This window comes from Ipomoea nil, unplaced genomic scaffold (genome assembly GCF_001879475.1).
Source record: "Ipomoea nil cultivar Tokyo-kokei standard unplaced genomic scaffold, Asagao_1.1 scaffold2283, whole genome shotgun sequence".
NCBI lineage: Eukaryota > Viridiplantae > Streptophyta > Magnoliopsida > Solanales > Convolvulaceae > Ipomoea > Ipomoea nil.
The window spans coordinates 3,282,343-3,298,369 of NW_017618711.1; the positions used below are offsets into that span (position 1 = coordinate 3,282,343).

Genomic DNA, 16,027 nt, shown 5'->3' on the forward strand with positions numbered 1-16,027 from the left:
CTAATCTCATATCATGGGTCTGCAAGAAGCAAAGAACTATTACTAGATCTTATACTGAGGTTGAATATAAAACTCTAGCAGATGTTTGTGCTAAGGTAATTTGGATAATGTCCTTTCTACGTGAAATTTCTAGGTATTTCAGTCCCTAAATTATGGTGTGATAATCTCGGAGTTACATATATGTGTGTCAATCCCATCTTTCATGCTCGCACCAAACATGTAGAAATAGATTATCACTTTGTGCGCGATAGAGTTGCTGCTAGAGAAATTCAAGTTAACTTCATCTCAACAAAAGATCAACTCGGCCAACCCGGCTGACGCCCAACAATTCTCCTCCCAGCACCTGTCGCAAACTTTGAACACCAATCCCAGTTGTGCAACATGTTCCCCTTTCTAGGATTGGACTCGGTTTTTGCCTCACCATCGATAAACCTCAGCACTGCACTATACTTAGCAATCCCAGTTGTGCAACATGTTCCCCTTTCTAGGATTGGACTCGGTTTTTGCCTCACCATCGATAAACCTCAGCACTGCACTATACTTACTTCTCAGGAGGTCACCCATCATGTGACTGCTGTAAGTCAAGCACGCTTAACCACAAAGTTCTTTGACTATCTGATTGTCATATCCTACTTAAAATAATTAGTGATAAGTAGGTGGACATTAACCATTTAACCACATCTCTCCATGGTAAGCCACAACGTCACGTATCGAATCGAGTAGGGGCTGAACTCGGCCAACCCAACCAACGCACAACATTTTGTACGATTGACCTTCGGAGATATTTCCTAAAATATTGAATCCCGTTATTATTTATATTTTTTTTACATAAATTGATTTATCGGGTTATTATTCTTTCCAAAATGCAATATGCAAAAAAATATATAATAAATTATTTCATTCAAAATTGTATAATATTTCCTTTTATGACAAAACGACATAAATGTAAAATGTGTAAAAATTTATCCCATTTAAAATAATAACATTCTAATATTATTTCTAATTAATGTTTTTCCAAAGCGATATTCTATAAATGGGACCATGTCAACTTCATTACAATCAAACAAGTACGAGAATTAGCTCCGCACTTTCTGTTCAAATCACTGGACATTCTAATTCTAATGGCGTCGTCTTCTACACCTTCATGGTATTTGATATTTTTCTCTTTACCTGACTTTCATAAACTTAGTTTTTTGAACAAAAGCCATTTGTCCAAAATATCATATTTTTTTTTTTTGATATTTATAGCTCTTAATTTTGTACTTTGTCATGTTGTACATTTTGTTTTTATACAAATATATATAAAAAAAATTCTATGATTTCTCCCAAGTGCACTATGAAATTTTGATTCATATAGAATATATTTCTTTTTTGTTAAATGAAAAAAAAAATTACTTGTTCTACCATCATCACTCGTTGCCAGGGGACGTTTGGTGTCTAATAATGAAGATAGTGAAAGCAGACATCAATTAACTCCGCCCTCATCTTTCCATGTATGTTGTTTTAATCTTTATTCATTTTTATATTAATTGTTCACTTTTGCTCTGTTTGAACTTATGATGATTTATGTTTATTTAATACTTTTTTAAAAAAATAATGATAAATTTGTGTAGAGCGTTTGGCATTCACATTCCTTTGAGCCTCGTCAATTTCAACAAGCTTTACCAATGTCTGATCAGTTGAATGCTGTCAACTTACATCCAACATCCGAATCGGAATCATCAAGGTATATGTGTTTTTTTTTCTCTTTACATAAATATTTTTTATCCTTGATCTCTTGATGATGAGGTTTGATTTCAATTGTAATATATGTTTATGCTAAGAATATTTATGTTATATCTAAGTAAAATTAATTTCTATAATTTTCTTTTGTGTAACTTGGATTATTAGGTGATTAGGGTTTACAATATATAATTGATAAGATTGATGTTAAACAAAATTTTTGGATCTACTTGTATTCTCTTTTTTTTTTTTTTTTTTTTTTTTTTTTTTTTTTTTTTTTTTTTTAACACATGAATCTAAGGAGGTTAATCTGTGGTCATCTTTTATATGATCTTTTTTTTTTTTAAACACATCTAAGAAGGTTAATCTGTGGTCATTCTTTTATATGATATTTTATGCTCATGTTGTTCAATCACAAAATCTTTCATATATCTTTTTGTGCTTGATGTTATCATGATTCAACATGGGATGTGTTATTACTAAAAAAATGACTAAATTGGACATGAGTTGATCTAGCATGATATGGTTGCAAAAGTAATGAATTGAAAGATTTCACTCAATTAGATATAATTACTTGAATTTTGGTTTAAAACTAAATGGGTAAACTTCATAATTATGCTATCATTAGAAAGAAATTGAGGGTTTGTGAATTGAAATATGATTTCTATCCACATACTTTTCTATCTATTGATGTAATAGGTTTTGACAATAATAAATTAGTAATTTCTTAGAGGCAATAATTTCTATCTATTATTCTGTATAGGACTCCTCTTTTTTTTTTTTTTTAATATCTTTTCTGTTCCTATTATCAGTAATACACAGAATTACGTTCTCATCCTATCTACCCAAAAAAGGGGACAAAAAAAATGGAAGGACAATTTAAGGGCCTTGTAGAAATTAAGGGGTCGTTTACCAACTTGGAAAAATGGAGAATTGGAGGAGTAAAAAAATGGAGAATGGAAAAGTTTACTAAAATCCTTACTCCAAATTCTCATTCTATCTCCTTTCTTCACTTTTTCCTTAAATTTGGAGAAAGGATAAACCAACTTCTCCAAAATGGAGGAATGAAAAAAAAACGCGTGAACAGTGAAATTTGCAAGAGGTTGACTGATCGATCCCACCAACAGCAATTTGTTTGGGCCTGCTTTTTCCCTTCTTTTCTTAACTCCCGCCTGCTTTTTCCCTTCTTTTCGTAACTCCCGCATGCTTTTTCCCTTCTTTCTTTCCCTGTTTTTTCATTCTTTCCTTCCCTCCCCTCCCCCTCCCATCCCCTGTGCACACAACAATGTTAGTGTTATTATTATTAGAAAAAAGTGTCAAATTGACCTCCTAAGTCGACCAGATAGTGGAATTGGGTCCCCTAACTAAAAAAAAAAAACTTCATTCAGATCCCCTAAACTTGTAAAATTGTTCAATTAAGTCCAAAATTACTTGTTTAACAGGTTAAATCTTTACATTGTTGACACGTGTCATTTTAAAATATTTTTTTTTTGTTTTTTAATAAAAATTTTATTTATTTATTTATTAACATTGTATATATATATATATATATATATATATATATATATATATATATATATATATATATATATATATATATATATATATATATATATATATCACTATTTTAAAAGAAATTATTTTGAAACATTTGTCTTTTGTTGTCAGGATTGTGCCTAACTCCGCATTTGGGAGCACTAATCCTTTGCAGTTGCCTATAACTTCTCAGGTTGTTTACTTTTCTTAAACAAATTTATTTATTGATTTATTTCTTTTAAATTAATTTTTTTAAACTCTGCATCTGAATTATATGTAGGGGCAGCAAATTAACACAACCCCAATGCGATCATTTTCTGTTCCCCCTCCAAGGTACTCTATCTTATTATTATTATTATTATTATTATTATTATTATTATTATTATTATTATTATTATTATTATTATTATTATTATTATTATTATTATTATTTTGTACAAATTTTTAGTAAAATGGTAGGTAACAGAAAATATTGGATTTTGTTTTGAATTCCAGGACTTCGTTGAGCTCTTTGAGTGAAGAATCAAGTAACGTTACTAGAAACACAACGCCTCCACTGACGGTATATTTTTTTCCGACCTGCTTCATATTATTATTTGTTCTTAGTTTTATAAAATTATTTTTAACAATTTTTATTTTTATTTTTGATATTTTAAGCATTCAACAATGCCACCAGTGGATAGTCAACCAGGCTTGTCTCCTATTGTATGTATATATGACCATTAAATAACACCCATTTGACACTTCCAATAAATATTTATGTAACATATATGATATAGATTTTTTGATTATTGTCAATAAAAATATTGAAGTCATCAATTTTGGATGATATATATTTTATTTACTGATTTATTTCTTTTTTTTTAATTATTTAAACTCCACTTCTGAAATATATGTAGGGACAGCAAATTAATACAACCCCAATGCAACCATTTATGTTCCAATACCTTTGTCCTAACTCTACAACGACCGGATCTGTTCCCCCTCAAAGGTATTATATCTTATTATTATTATTATTATTATTATTATTATTATTATTATTATTATTATTATTATTATTATTATTATATTATTATTATTATTATTATTATTATTATTATTATTGTTGTTGTTGTTGTTGTTGTTGTTGTTGTTGTTGTTGTTTGTTATTGTTATAATGGTTTTGTCACGTTTAGTCCTAAACTTTCAAATTGATTATTTGTAGTGCTTTGACTTTTAAATTGTTACCATCCGTGATCCAAGTAACCACTTATGGTTCTTCAACTTTCAAAATTTAACCAGCCATAGTTCTCTTAAAAAGACCGTAGCTGGTTAAAATTTGATAGTTGAAGGGCCATTGATAGTTAACTTGGACCGTGAAGAGTAAAAATTTGAAAGTCAAAAGATCACGGGTGATCAATTTAAAAGTTTTGGACTAAACGTGACAAAACTAGCCACTATACTCAGAGGACCCCATGAGGTGTGTACTCAAACTTTATTAATAAAATGGTTGGTAACAGAAAATATTGGATTTCGTTTTGAATTCTAGGGCTTCGTTGTTCATTTTGAATGAAGATTCAGAGTATGTTATTAATCCAAACCCAATAACTCCATCACAGTATATTACTACAAACGCAAGACCTCCACTGAGGGTATATTTTTCCACCAGGCTTGTCTCCTATTGTATATATTCTATTAAATAACACTCATTTCACACTTCCTATAAATATTTATGTAATATATATGAAACAGATTTTTCAATTATTATCAATAAAAACATCTGAAGTTATAAATTTTGGATGATATATATTTTAGTCTAATGTTTAAATCATGTTTATTTATGATTTTGTGAAGGAGCTTGATTTTGGACTAGTTAATGATCTACATACATCTCGAGGACTAGGGCGTGGATCTCGAGGAGGAAGAAGGGCGAACCGCACTATAAGGGTAACTTTACTCATCAAGATATATATAAATTTCTAGAGTTTTATAATGTTTTTTTTATTACATTGCTTTTTTTTTTTTTTTTTTTTTTTTTTTTTTTTTTTTTTTTTACCAAAAAACAAAAGAAAATAAAAAAGAAATTTTTTTTGTCATTTGTTACTTTTTCCTTCTGTTTTGTTTTTTTCTATACCTATAGATTGATATGACTAAAATGTTTTCTCCTTTTTCATTTGTAAGAATTTTTTTAATAAATAACAATATCTATTTATACATACTCATATTCTTATATATTATGTTGTGTATCACTAATATATATTGAATAGCTTGTGTAGTTGTGTTCTACTCTATTGTTTGTAAATAAATTATGTATATAATTGCCAACTACTATGTAGTGTGATGGCACATACATCTGTTACCATTTCAAATGAGTTGTCATAAAGATACAATTTTAGAAAGAATTATGAGTGTTTCGAATTTAAAAAAAAAAAATTACAGGGCCGCAGTCGTGGAAATCGTGGGAGAAGATCCTCTCAAATACTCGCTGGCTCATCCTCACGCTCTGGGGTATGTCCTCTAAATTAACCCTTTCAATATTATTAATTTTGTTACCAAGAGACATTTTTATCAATTTGGTAAGATTTGGAATTTTCTTACATGGCATTATATGTAGCTAACATTATTACAACTCTAGCTTTGTGGATATTGCCTATTTGTAAACTCTTTAACTGAATGGCTTCAAAATGCATGAATAAATTTAAGCAAATATACATGATAAGTAACCTATTTTTGCACTAAGCATGCACTGTCCATATATACGAGTAGCTTATAATATTTTATTATATATATTTTTTTAAAAATAGGCTGAAACTATTGCTAATGAGGAGAGGGCAGTAGAAAATATGCCGTCGTCCCAGATTGAAGCTCCCAACGCTCCAAACACAGCTTCACCTGCATGGCGTCCCGGTCAATCATTGTACGTTCAACATCTATTTATATATTCTATTTATCATCTGCATTTTCTTATATTTGGGAGTATAACTTCCTTTTTTTTTGCTTAATTTGTCCTTTATTAGGGGGGTATTTGGTAAATTATAACTGTTAACTGATTGAGTTAGTGTGTTTGACTAGTTGATAACATTAGTTGATTGTAGGAAGATGTTTGGTAAATTAACTCTTAGCTGATAGCTAATTACATACAAAATGACTTTCTTAAAAAGCTGATCGAAAATGTTACTTTGAGCAGTTTTTATTTTATTTTAGTATTTTGAAGCAATAAACTGTTACAAAAAAAACTAATTAATCAAACGCTCATATTGCCTGTTTAACCAAATCAAAATTAGCTGATAGGCTAACTATTTTATCATACAGGGCCTAAGTTAATTTCGAAAAACGACTTTTTCTTGGGCTAACACCCTAACAAATAGGGTAATGATACCTGTACAATATATATATATATATATATATATATATATATATATATATATATATATATATATATATATATGTTATAACATAAAATTGTTTAATAAATTGTTTTTTATAAGTTTATGGATTGTAACATGTTTATTAAACATGTTATGTTCATGTCAAAGAGACATTTTGCGATACATATGTCTCAACACAACATGAATGCATGTTAATTGATATGACATGACCTATTCTAAGTTTATTGGGATAATAGATTAAGAAACATTTGGTTTAAGTTATGTATTCAAAATCTCATATTAGTCTTCTTTGGTTTGTAAAAGTGCAGATTTTTTAAAATGTTATTATTATTATTATTATTATTATTATTATTATTATTATTATTATTATTATTATTATTATTATTATTATTATTATTATTATTATTATTATTATTATTATTATTATTATTATTTTTCACATTCTTTGATATCACATTCCGATCCTTTTAATGACTACAGTACAATTTCTTTAATTCAAATTTTTTATTATTCGGAGGTGCCGATGTGCTTTACATCTTTTAAAGTACGTGTGTATATATTTCACAATTGTAAAATTATCTTGTGTAGGCCTGTGATGAATGGTCCGTATGATCCCAGATATAGGGATTTTGGCTTACCCATCGATCCTTACCTCAGAGCCTTGGTGTTAAATCCAAATTTCTTAAGTGGTAATAATTTTATTTGTATATATATATTTTAATTTTCACATATTTTTACATAGACTTTACTTGATTTTATTTATATCTTGATATCAAATCATTATGAAAATGCAGGCCAAGCTAATAATCGGAATCAGGGATAATTACTGATCATCAAACATGAAGGGTCTGTTTACCAACAGAAAATTGTTCTCTATTTTCTGTTTTCTAATTTTTCAGTTTTCATTCTCTGTTTTCTATTCTTTGTTTTCTGTTTAGAAAACTTGTTTACTAACAAAAAATTATTCTCTGCTTTCTATTTTCTAATTTTTCAGTTTTCACCTAAAATTTAGTTTAAATAATAATAATATTTTTTGAGCTAATATTTAGAATATTTTTTTTGGATATATTCATTTGAATGACATGTATATGAATATATAACTTTTATTTTGAATTCTAATGTATATAAGATTTCAATATCCGATATCTGGACCGAACTTGTATTATGATGTAACATAACTAAAAATATTTGAACTAATAATCTATTAAGTTCAATCAAAAAATCTAAAACATTATATATAGAGTTAAATTCTTAATTTTGATAATGTAAATAATGTGTAACTTTAAAGTGTAAGCAAATAAATTATGTTTAAATAAGTAAAGTAAGTAGAAAAGATAAAAGATAGTGATAAGTAAAATAAGATGATAATGAATGTAAATAGTAATGTGGTTATAGTGACATATAACTAAATAGATGATACATAATTTTATTTTCCATTTCAAAAACAGTTTTTAAGTGTGTTCCAGTTTTCCAGAAATTTTCAGAAATTATTTTCAATTTTTAAAATGGAAAACTGTGTTAGTAAACATGTTTTCTGTTTTCTATTTCCAGTTTTCGAAAATTTCTAGAAATTTCCAGTTAGTAAACGGTCCCGAAGGTTCCGTTTACCAACAGAAAACTGTTTTCCGTTTTCTGTTTTCAAATTTTTCAGTTTTCATTCTCTATTTTCCATTCTCTGTTTAGAAAAATTGTTTACTAACACAATTTTCATTCTCTATTGTTTACTAATAATCTATTGAGTTCAATCAAAATCTAAAACATTATATAGAGTTTAATTCTTAATTTTGATAATGTAAATAATGTCTAACTTTAAAGTGTAAACAAATAAATTATGTTTAAATAAGTAAAGTAAGTAGAAAAGATAGAAGATAGTGATAAGTAAAATAAGATGATAATAAATGTAATCATAGTAATGTGGTTATAGTGACATAAAACTAAATAGATGATAGATGATTCTGTTTTCCATTTCCAAAACAGTTTTCAAGTGTGTTTCAGTTTTCCAAAAATTTCCAGAAATCAGTTAGTAAACGGCCCCGAAATATTTTGGGTATTTTGGAAAGGATAGCAATGAGGAAGCATTATATTGCAGAATAAAATTTCCTGTTGAATAATCAAATTTATATTTCGATTTACTTTGTCAGGAAACATATTTGGTTTGGATTTGTACTATTTCGTTTTGTTTTTTCTAAAACTTTGTTGAATATTTCTGTTATGGTATGAATAAGGTCCTTATAAGGACGAAGCTATTGAACTATTTGAGAAATAGTACCGAACTTGAATAAGCTCCAAATTGATCCACAAACGTGCAAAAAAAGTACAATTACCATTTTTAGTAGGTTGCCAACAAGTTTTTGATGATTATGATTCCACGTGTATTTTTAATTTTTTTTTAATTATTATTATTATTATTATTATTATTATTATTATTATCCTACTAAGCATTTGATAAAAAAAAAAAAAACTAAGTTAAACTATTAAATTATTATTAGTATTTCCAGAATAATCCACAATACCAGGATTATGTTTAATAATATTAATAATATTAATATTAATAGTATTAATATTAATATTAATATTAATTTTATTAGTATTAATATATTAATAATGAATAATTTCTATATACCATATATACAGTGAGTGTTGTTTTGTGATGGTTTATCCAACCATAACAGATCAATCGCTGGAGAGGGCGACCATTGGTCGCCTTCTTCAATAAGGGCGATTGGCGACCGATCGTCGATTGTCGGTTGCCGATTTTTCTTCGTTCAATGATATTTCACAGCAGTCAAGGCAAATAGTAACGGTTAACGATGACTTATATACTGGTAACGTGTTGGTTATCGATAAATTAGGCTTATTTAATCCAATTTATATTGTTGTAGTGTTTAATTAAACTTTTTAAAAATTTAAGGGGCTAATTTGCACTTTCGTGTAAAGTTAGAGAGCATATTTGACCATTTTCCCTATATATATATAGGAGATGAATCAGGTGAGAACCATATGCCCATAAGAGAACTGAAAACCAATCACAGCCGTCCACATGTCAAATCTAACGGATCATGTGAAAATTCTAAGGATGTTAGATGTAACACTAGTATTTCTAAGGTTTATTGGCTGGAAAAAAAAAAATCCTTGAATATTTATGTATTGTGTGTGATAGTTGTATCTAAAATTTTAAAAAATTGTAAAACAAAGAAAAAAAATCCATTATATTTTGTTACAATTATACCAAATTATGAATAGTAAAAATATTAAAACCTTTAAAATTTTAAAATTAATTAATATCAAACAATTGTATTTTATAGTAATAATAATTTCCAATTCAATCTAAGGGGGGTGTATTCAATCATGACTTTTGTAGAGTTTTAAAGACTTTTAAAATGATAGATTTTAATAAACTTTGATTGACTTTCGTAGAGTCGTTCAAAACTTTTTAAAACTTTATAAGACTCTCTAAAAGTCTATACAAAAAACATTCATAGACTTTTATCAACTTTTTATTTTAAAAAGTCTACAAAAGTCATTGAAATTCTAAATTGAATACATCCTTACAAACTTTCAATGATTTTATTTTTATCATTTACAATTTTCTTACAAAATATTAATTCGCTATACGTAGTAACCTGTTGTTAAAAAAGAAAAAAAGAAAAATATATATTACGAATATAAACATAAAAATAATAAAAATAAAAAAATATATAAGTATTTATATGAATATTATGAAACATATATTAAAATTTGACGATGAAAAATTTGCTTTGTTCATGTATTTAGGGAGAATTAGAGATAGTTAGGGATAAAAAATTCATAGAAAAAAATAAAAACCAATATAAACAAGCAATAATGAAGCAAAAATAATATTATTTCGAATTTTTAGATGAAGATTTTAAAGTTTAGGAGAGAAAAAAATTGGTAGAGTTTAGGTATGACGAAAATATAGGATAATGAAGAAAAAATAATTTTATTGAATTTAGATAGGTTTATAGAGTTTTAAATAGGGGGAAAAATAAAGTTTAAATAGAGAGAGAAAACATTCAAAGTTGTTAGAAAGAAAATTTGAAATCTTGGGGTTGAGGGTTGGATTTCAACTATTTATATTTGACTAGGAAAAGTCTACAAAAGTCTTAAAATTAAAAAATCTACAAAAGTTCATAACTTTTTGAATACCACATGACTTTTAAAGACTCTTTAAAAGTCTTAATCGAATACCACATGACTTTTAAAGACTCTTTAAAAATCTTGATTGAATACCGCCTAACTTTTAAAGACTCTCTAAAAGTTTGAATTGAATACCTCCAAACTTTTAAAGTTCATAAAAGTCTTTAAAACTCTATGAAAGTTATGATTGAATACACCCCCCTAAGTATATAACCCAACTTTCTTAAAGTTGCGCACATTTATTTAAAAGTTGTTAATATAACCTCATTTTTAAAACATAATAAATATGTCAAAATATTTAATTTTGTGCAACTAAAATTTTAAAATTAAAATCTTCAAAAAAAAAAAAAAAAACAGTGTACATATATATAAGTATGTTCAAATATTATAAATATCAATTAATATGTAAATGCCTACATTGACAACTGAGTTGGTCAAATAAGTGAAGTTTGTGAAGAATTAATACCTAAATAAATATAATTTATTTATTTTTAAGATTAGATACAGTAATTAGATAATATTGTCACAAAACACAAAGGTTTAATTTGTTCCAACAAATTTTAAATTGTGTATAATTATCATAAAGACATAAAAGTTTAGATTTTTTCTTCACCAGTAAACCTATTTATAAATGCAAACGTTTGAATTAATCCTTGATTTAGTTCTTGCCTATACTAACATATTTTTAAATTTAATTTTATAAAATAAGTTGGAGTTAATTATTAATAAAAAATTAAACTAAAAAGTATTACCAAAATAGTTGAGAACTAAATAAGGAAATAAATCCAACTTAATTTATAGCTTGCCAGCTCCCATATTGAAATGTATGGATTAAACTTTCATTGCAAAATACATAGTTGATGAGAATCAGGTTACAACACTAATGGGGTATTCCTCACCTTCCACAACAAGAAAATACTTGCCTCTTTCAATCACCATTGAACCATCTTTACTAGCCTTGCTGAAATGCTCACAAGGATTCACTACAAATTCGATTTCAGTACTTTCCTCTCCATTCAACTTCACACTTTGAAACCCAACCAGTTGTTTGATTGGATCGCGTTGTCCCTGTCTGTCTTGCCTTAGGAATAACAGCACCGGGTGCTTGCTCGCAATTTTCCCATTATTCTGCACTCTCACTTTGGCTGAAAAAACAGTAGCCTTGCAGATCTCGGGTTGAATCTCTGAAACTGAAACTGATCTTTTGGGTGTGGAAGAGGAATGAGTGAAATGTAGATTGGTCTGAGTGACAGAGGTGAACTTGTAAAGGTGGGTAGTGTAGCTAAGACCATAGCCAAATTCGAAAACTTTGGGGCCGGTATAGAATCTGTAAGTGCGCCCTGGATATCCTGTGGAATCGTCGGGTCTCATTCTCATATCTGTCATTGGGGTTTTGATGAAATCCTGGGGATACCATGTGGATGGTAATTTCCCTCCTATAAATTCATGCACTTTAGAAAGTATTGTGCAAAGGTAAATTAAACCGGATAATCAAATGTAGAGGCGTTAAAGTTTTACCTGGATTGTTGTCACCGAATATGGTCTCTGCTAATCCAATTCCTCCCATTTCTCCAGGGTAACCAATCCACAAAATGCTTCCAATTTTCGGGTTTTCTTTTGCAAATGATACATCAATTGGACCTCCAGACAAAAGCACCAAAACGACAGGTTTCTTAGCAACTTTCGCTATGTCTGAGACAAGAGATTCCTGTTTTCCGGGGAGTATTAAGTCTGTCCTGTCAAGCTTCTCCCTCTCCTGAGTTTGATCCAGTCCCATGATTAACACAACGTTATCCGCCTCTTCAGCAATCTTAATAGCTTCGTCGGTTGCAGTAGAGGTGCAGTTCACAAAATCACAGCCTTGATGATACTTTGCGTTACTCACATAGCTCTCAAGTGCTTGTAGAAACGTAACGTTCTTACAAGGGAAACCTTCATAGTTACCCATTAGTGGTTCTGAAGCATTGGCACTCGGTCCTATCACAGCCAGGGATGCAGTTCCCGTCTTCGAAAGTGGGAGGAGTCCTCCCGAGTTCTTTAGAAGGACAATCCCATTTCTTACTGCTTCGAGGGCTAGGTCCCGGTGCTCCTGGCTACAGACTTCCTTCGTTGAGATGTCACCATATTCCAGTTTTTTCGGGTCGCCATCAAACAACCTTAGCCTCATTCTGACAGAGAAAAGGTTGTTAAGAGCTCTCTCTATATCAGATTCTTGCAATTTCTTCTTTTCAAGAGCTAACATTGTGTACTTGCCCAAGTAGGAACCACAGTTCAAATCCATGCCTGCAAAAGATTCATGATTTAAAGTTATAATTAATATTCGTTATTTTGAAAAGAATAGGTAGCTACCATATGCTAATAGTAAACATTCAAGCCGGGATCTTTCTCCATGGGATGGAATAACGAGGGCTAAAATGTACCAGACTTCTGTTACGATTAAACGTTTACCACTACGCTAAAAGCTATAGCTCATAGCGAAGACGCAATTTTATTTCCTTATATACAACCACATTTTTGAAAAGCAGGGTACTTAGACTCGGCCCTTCAGTGTTGAGCATATAACCATTAATGTGCAATGTAACTATCAGATTAGGCTTTTAGTTGAGATGGAGGCACATGCTTCAATTTGGTATCAGAGCCAGACCAAAGGTCATGGGCTACACATACCAGCTTTGAGCACAAGGGCTGCTGCATCTTCTGGCAATTTAGCATATCCTTGTTGGTCATGAATGATCTGAACTGCATCGCAATCTGACACAATGTACCTGAACAACAATAATTTAAATCCTAGTTTAACGATTCTGCCCTGCAATCAATGATTCTACCCAAGTCGGAAAAATATTTGTTTTAGGCTTCAATGTTCTTCAACATACCCTTGAAAGCCCCATTCTTGACGAGCCGTCTTGGTCAAGAGATCATAATTAGCACAATTAGGAACCCCATTTACAAGATTGTAAGCACACATTATACTGCTGGCTTTCCCTTCTTCTACACATCTCTTAAACGGTGGCATGAACGAATCAGCCATATCCTGCTCACCAACCTGCACTAAGGAACACGAAAAATGTAGGAAAAACAAAGAACTAAAACCGATAGAACACAACTCCATCAAGAATAGGCATAACTAAGGCCCGAGGCACAAGAATAGCTAGCAAACTAAGCCGGGTGAACCTCAAGAAGTTACTTTAGCATCGAAGATGTAGCGAGTGACATTATTCCAGTTGTCTAAATCTTGGGCGACGAAGTGCTTGCAACAAGCCGAGGCTTGGAGATGATGATCCTTAAGGGCACCACCTTCAAAACTATCCCCCTGAATGCCTCTTACATAAGCCACTCCATAATTTCCAACCATTTGTGGGTCTTCCCCTGCTGTCTCCTGGCTTCTTCCCCACCTTGGATCCCTTAGTATGTTTACATTTGGTGCCCAATATGTCATCCCCATTGCCTGTCCTGCATTATACATTGCTCTTGCCTCTCTCCCAATTGCCTATGATTTGATACAACCAATAAGTACACTTAGTTTAAAGTATGTGTAAACCAAGCTTAACTCGCAACATCAAACTAAGAAAATATGAAACTAAGAGATTTTTATAAAATTCTCATAATAATTATTGTAATTCAGTTGAAAATGAGAGAATATTGTTGGGCCGAGGCCGATAAGGACTAAGTCCAGAAACCGGTGGTTAGGGAATTGTTGGGCGAAGACGAGTGATGGGTCAAGTTCAACACTATGGCTGTGTCTTTTGAAAATGTGGTGCCCGTATATAAAAAAATAAAGTTCCACCTTCGCTGCGGGGTGAGTTATAGCTTTGCCTTAGTGATAAGCGCTTTAATCTAAAAACATAATAAATATCAATCAAAGTTATATCCCTCATTTATGTCCATGTTTTTAATGCTAATCATTTTGTACATTATGCTATTAGAGCTGCACTATATAAATTTTTGGACAAAAACACCCCTACCGTTATAACTTCCGTTACCTTTTCTATTATTATTATCATGCACATGCATCAGGCATATATTTTTTTATATATTCTTTAATGATAATAATATTTGTAGACATTATATATTGGATTATTATAATAAAAAAATTAATTTTATATAGATTTTAATCAGTAGGGATTTGTTAGTTATTTTATAAGATATACATATTGGACACTAGTAAGTGATATAAGAGTCAAGTCACGAATTTAAATTCTAAAAAAAAAACTGTACAGTTAAGACTGACCGTGAAATCTTAGCTCTTATACCAAATTGATAAGTTGAAGTGACATGTTTATATATATCATATGCTCAACATAGATAATTAAGTTGATTTGCCGTTTTTGGTAATTAAGATAAACTATGAGGTTTCCTAACCTGGGCAATTCGATACCAGAGGCGTTCGTCGAAGGAGGCGGCGGAGAGGATGGTTTGGGGGAACATGGTGGCGGCGTGGACGGTGCCGTTGAAGCGGATTCCCTTTCCGTGGCGGGAAACGCCGTGCAACGCCTCGGACCACCACTGGTGAGCGGAGATGTTGAGGCGGGGGACGGCAGCTGCCGAGTTAACAAGCTGCGAGATTTTCTCTTCCAGAGTGAGCCTGGAGAGCAGGTCCCCCACCCTCTCGGGAATGGACAGCGAGGAGTTGCAGAAGGGATAAGAACTCGTTGACGGGTTCGATGAGTCACATGAGAACGGAGGCCGAGTTGGCTCAGCTTGGAGGGAGCCAAGAAGAACCGCCAATGCATACAGGAGAAAGATGGTGCAGCTGTATCTCATTTTTCTGAATTTGGTGGACAAAATTGGTGAGATTTTGAGCTTATTTATAAATTATAATGTTACACAGCTAGCTACTTACCCAGAAGTCAAAAAAGGAAAAATGATAACTTTTAATTATTAAAAAAAATGTATATTTGGGTCAAATAGGCTACTTAACTGCACATCAAAGTGCAATTAAGCCATTGAACTCAAAAAGAATGTAATTGAGCCACTGAACAACACAAAAAATACAATTTAACCCAAAATAACTTGTTTACCTGGTGTAGCAAGTTACCGATTTTTAAATTAATTTTTTAAAATAATTTTTAATAAATAAATAATTAAAATATTTTTTTTTTAAAAAAAATAGAAACTGCCGTCTCCGGCCAGCTACGTCTCCGTGGCCGAAGATAGAGGTTCGTCTCCATAGCTATGGAGACGAAGGGACCTTCTTCTCCATGGCTATGGATCGGGGACGAAGGTATTTGTCTCCATAGCTGGAG

General features: G+C 30.6%; 1 protein-coding gene across 1 annotated transcript; it reads right to left on the bottom strand.

The window, feature by feature from the left end:
• Nucleotides 1-11,589: 11,589 nt before the first annotated feature.
• LOC109151055 (probable beta-D-xylosidase 7) lies at nt 11,590-15,568 on the bottom strand. The gene is made up of 6 exons (XM_019298961.1): nt 15,144-15,568; nt 13,969-14,271; nt 13,658-13,827; nt 13,452-13,549; nt 12,303-13,067; nt 11,590-12,220 (listed from the first exon to the last, which is right to left on the bottom strand). Exons 1-6 carry the CDS (start codon nt 15,543-15,545, stop codon nt 11,652-11,654), a joined length of 2,307 nt encoding a protein of 768 aa, XP_019154506.1. The 5' UTR covers nt 15,546-15,568; the 3' UTR covers nt 11,590-11,651.
• Between the last annotated feature and the right edge of the window lie 459 nt (nt 15,569-16,027).

Excerpts from the sequence above, each read along its gene's own strand:
- LOC109151055 (XM_019298961.1), bottom strand. The coding sequence starts at position 15,545 with ATGAGATACAGCTGCACCATCTTTCTCCTGTATGCATTGGCGGTTCTT. Across the intron at positions 13,828-13,968 it reads GCTACATCTTCGATGCTAAA|GTTGGTGAGCAGGATATGGC; the intron begins GTAACTTCTTGA and ends TCCTTAGTGCAG. Across the intron at positions 12,221-12,302 it reads ATTCGGTGACAACAATCCAG|GAGGGAAATTACCATCCACA; the intron begins GTAAAACTTTAA and ends ATGAATTTATAG.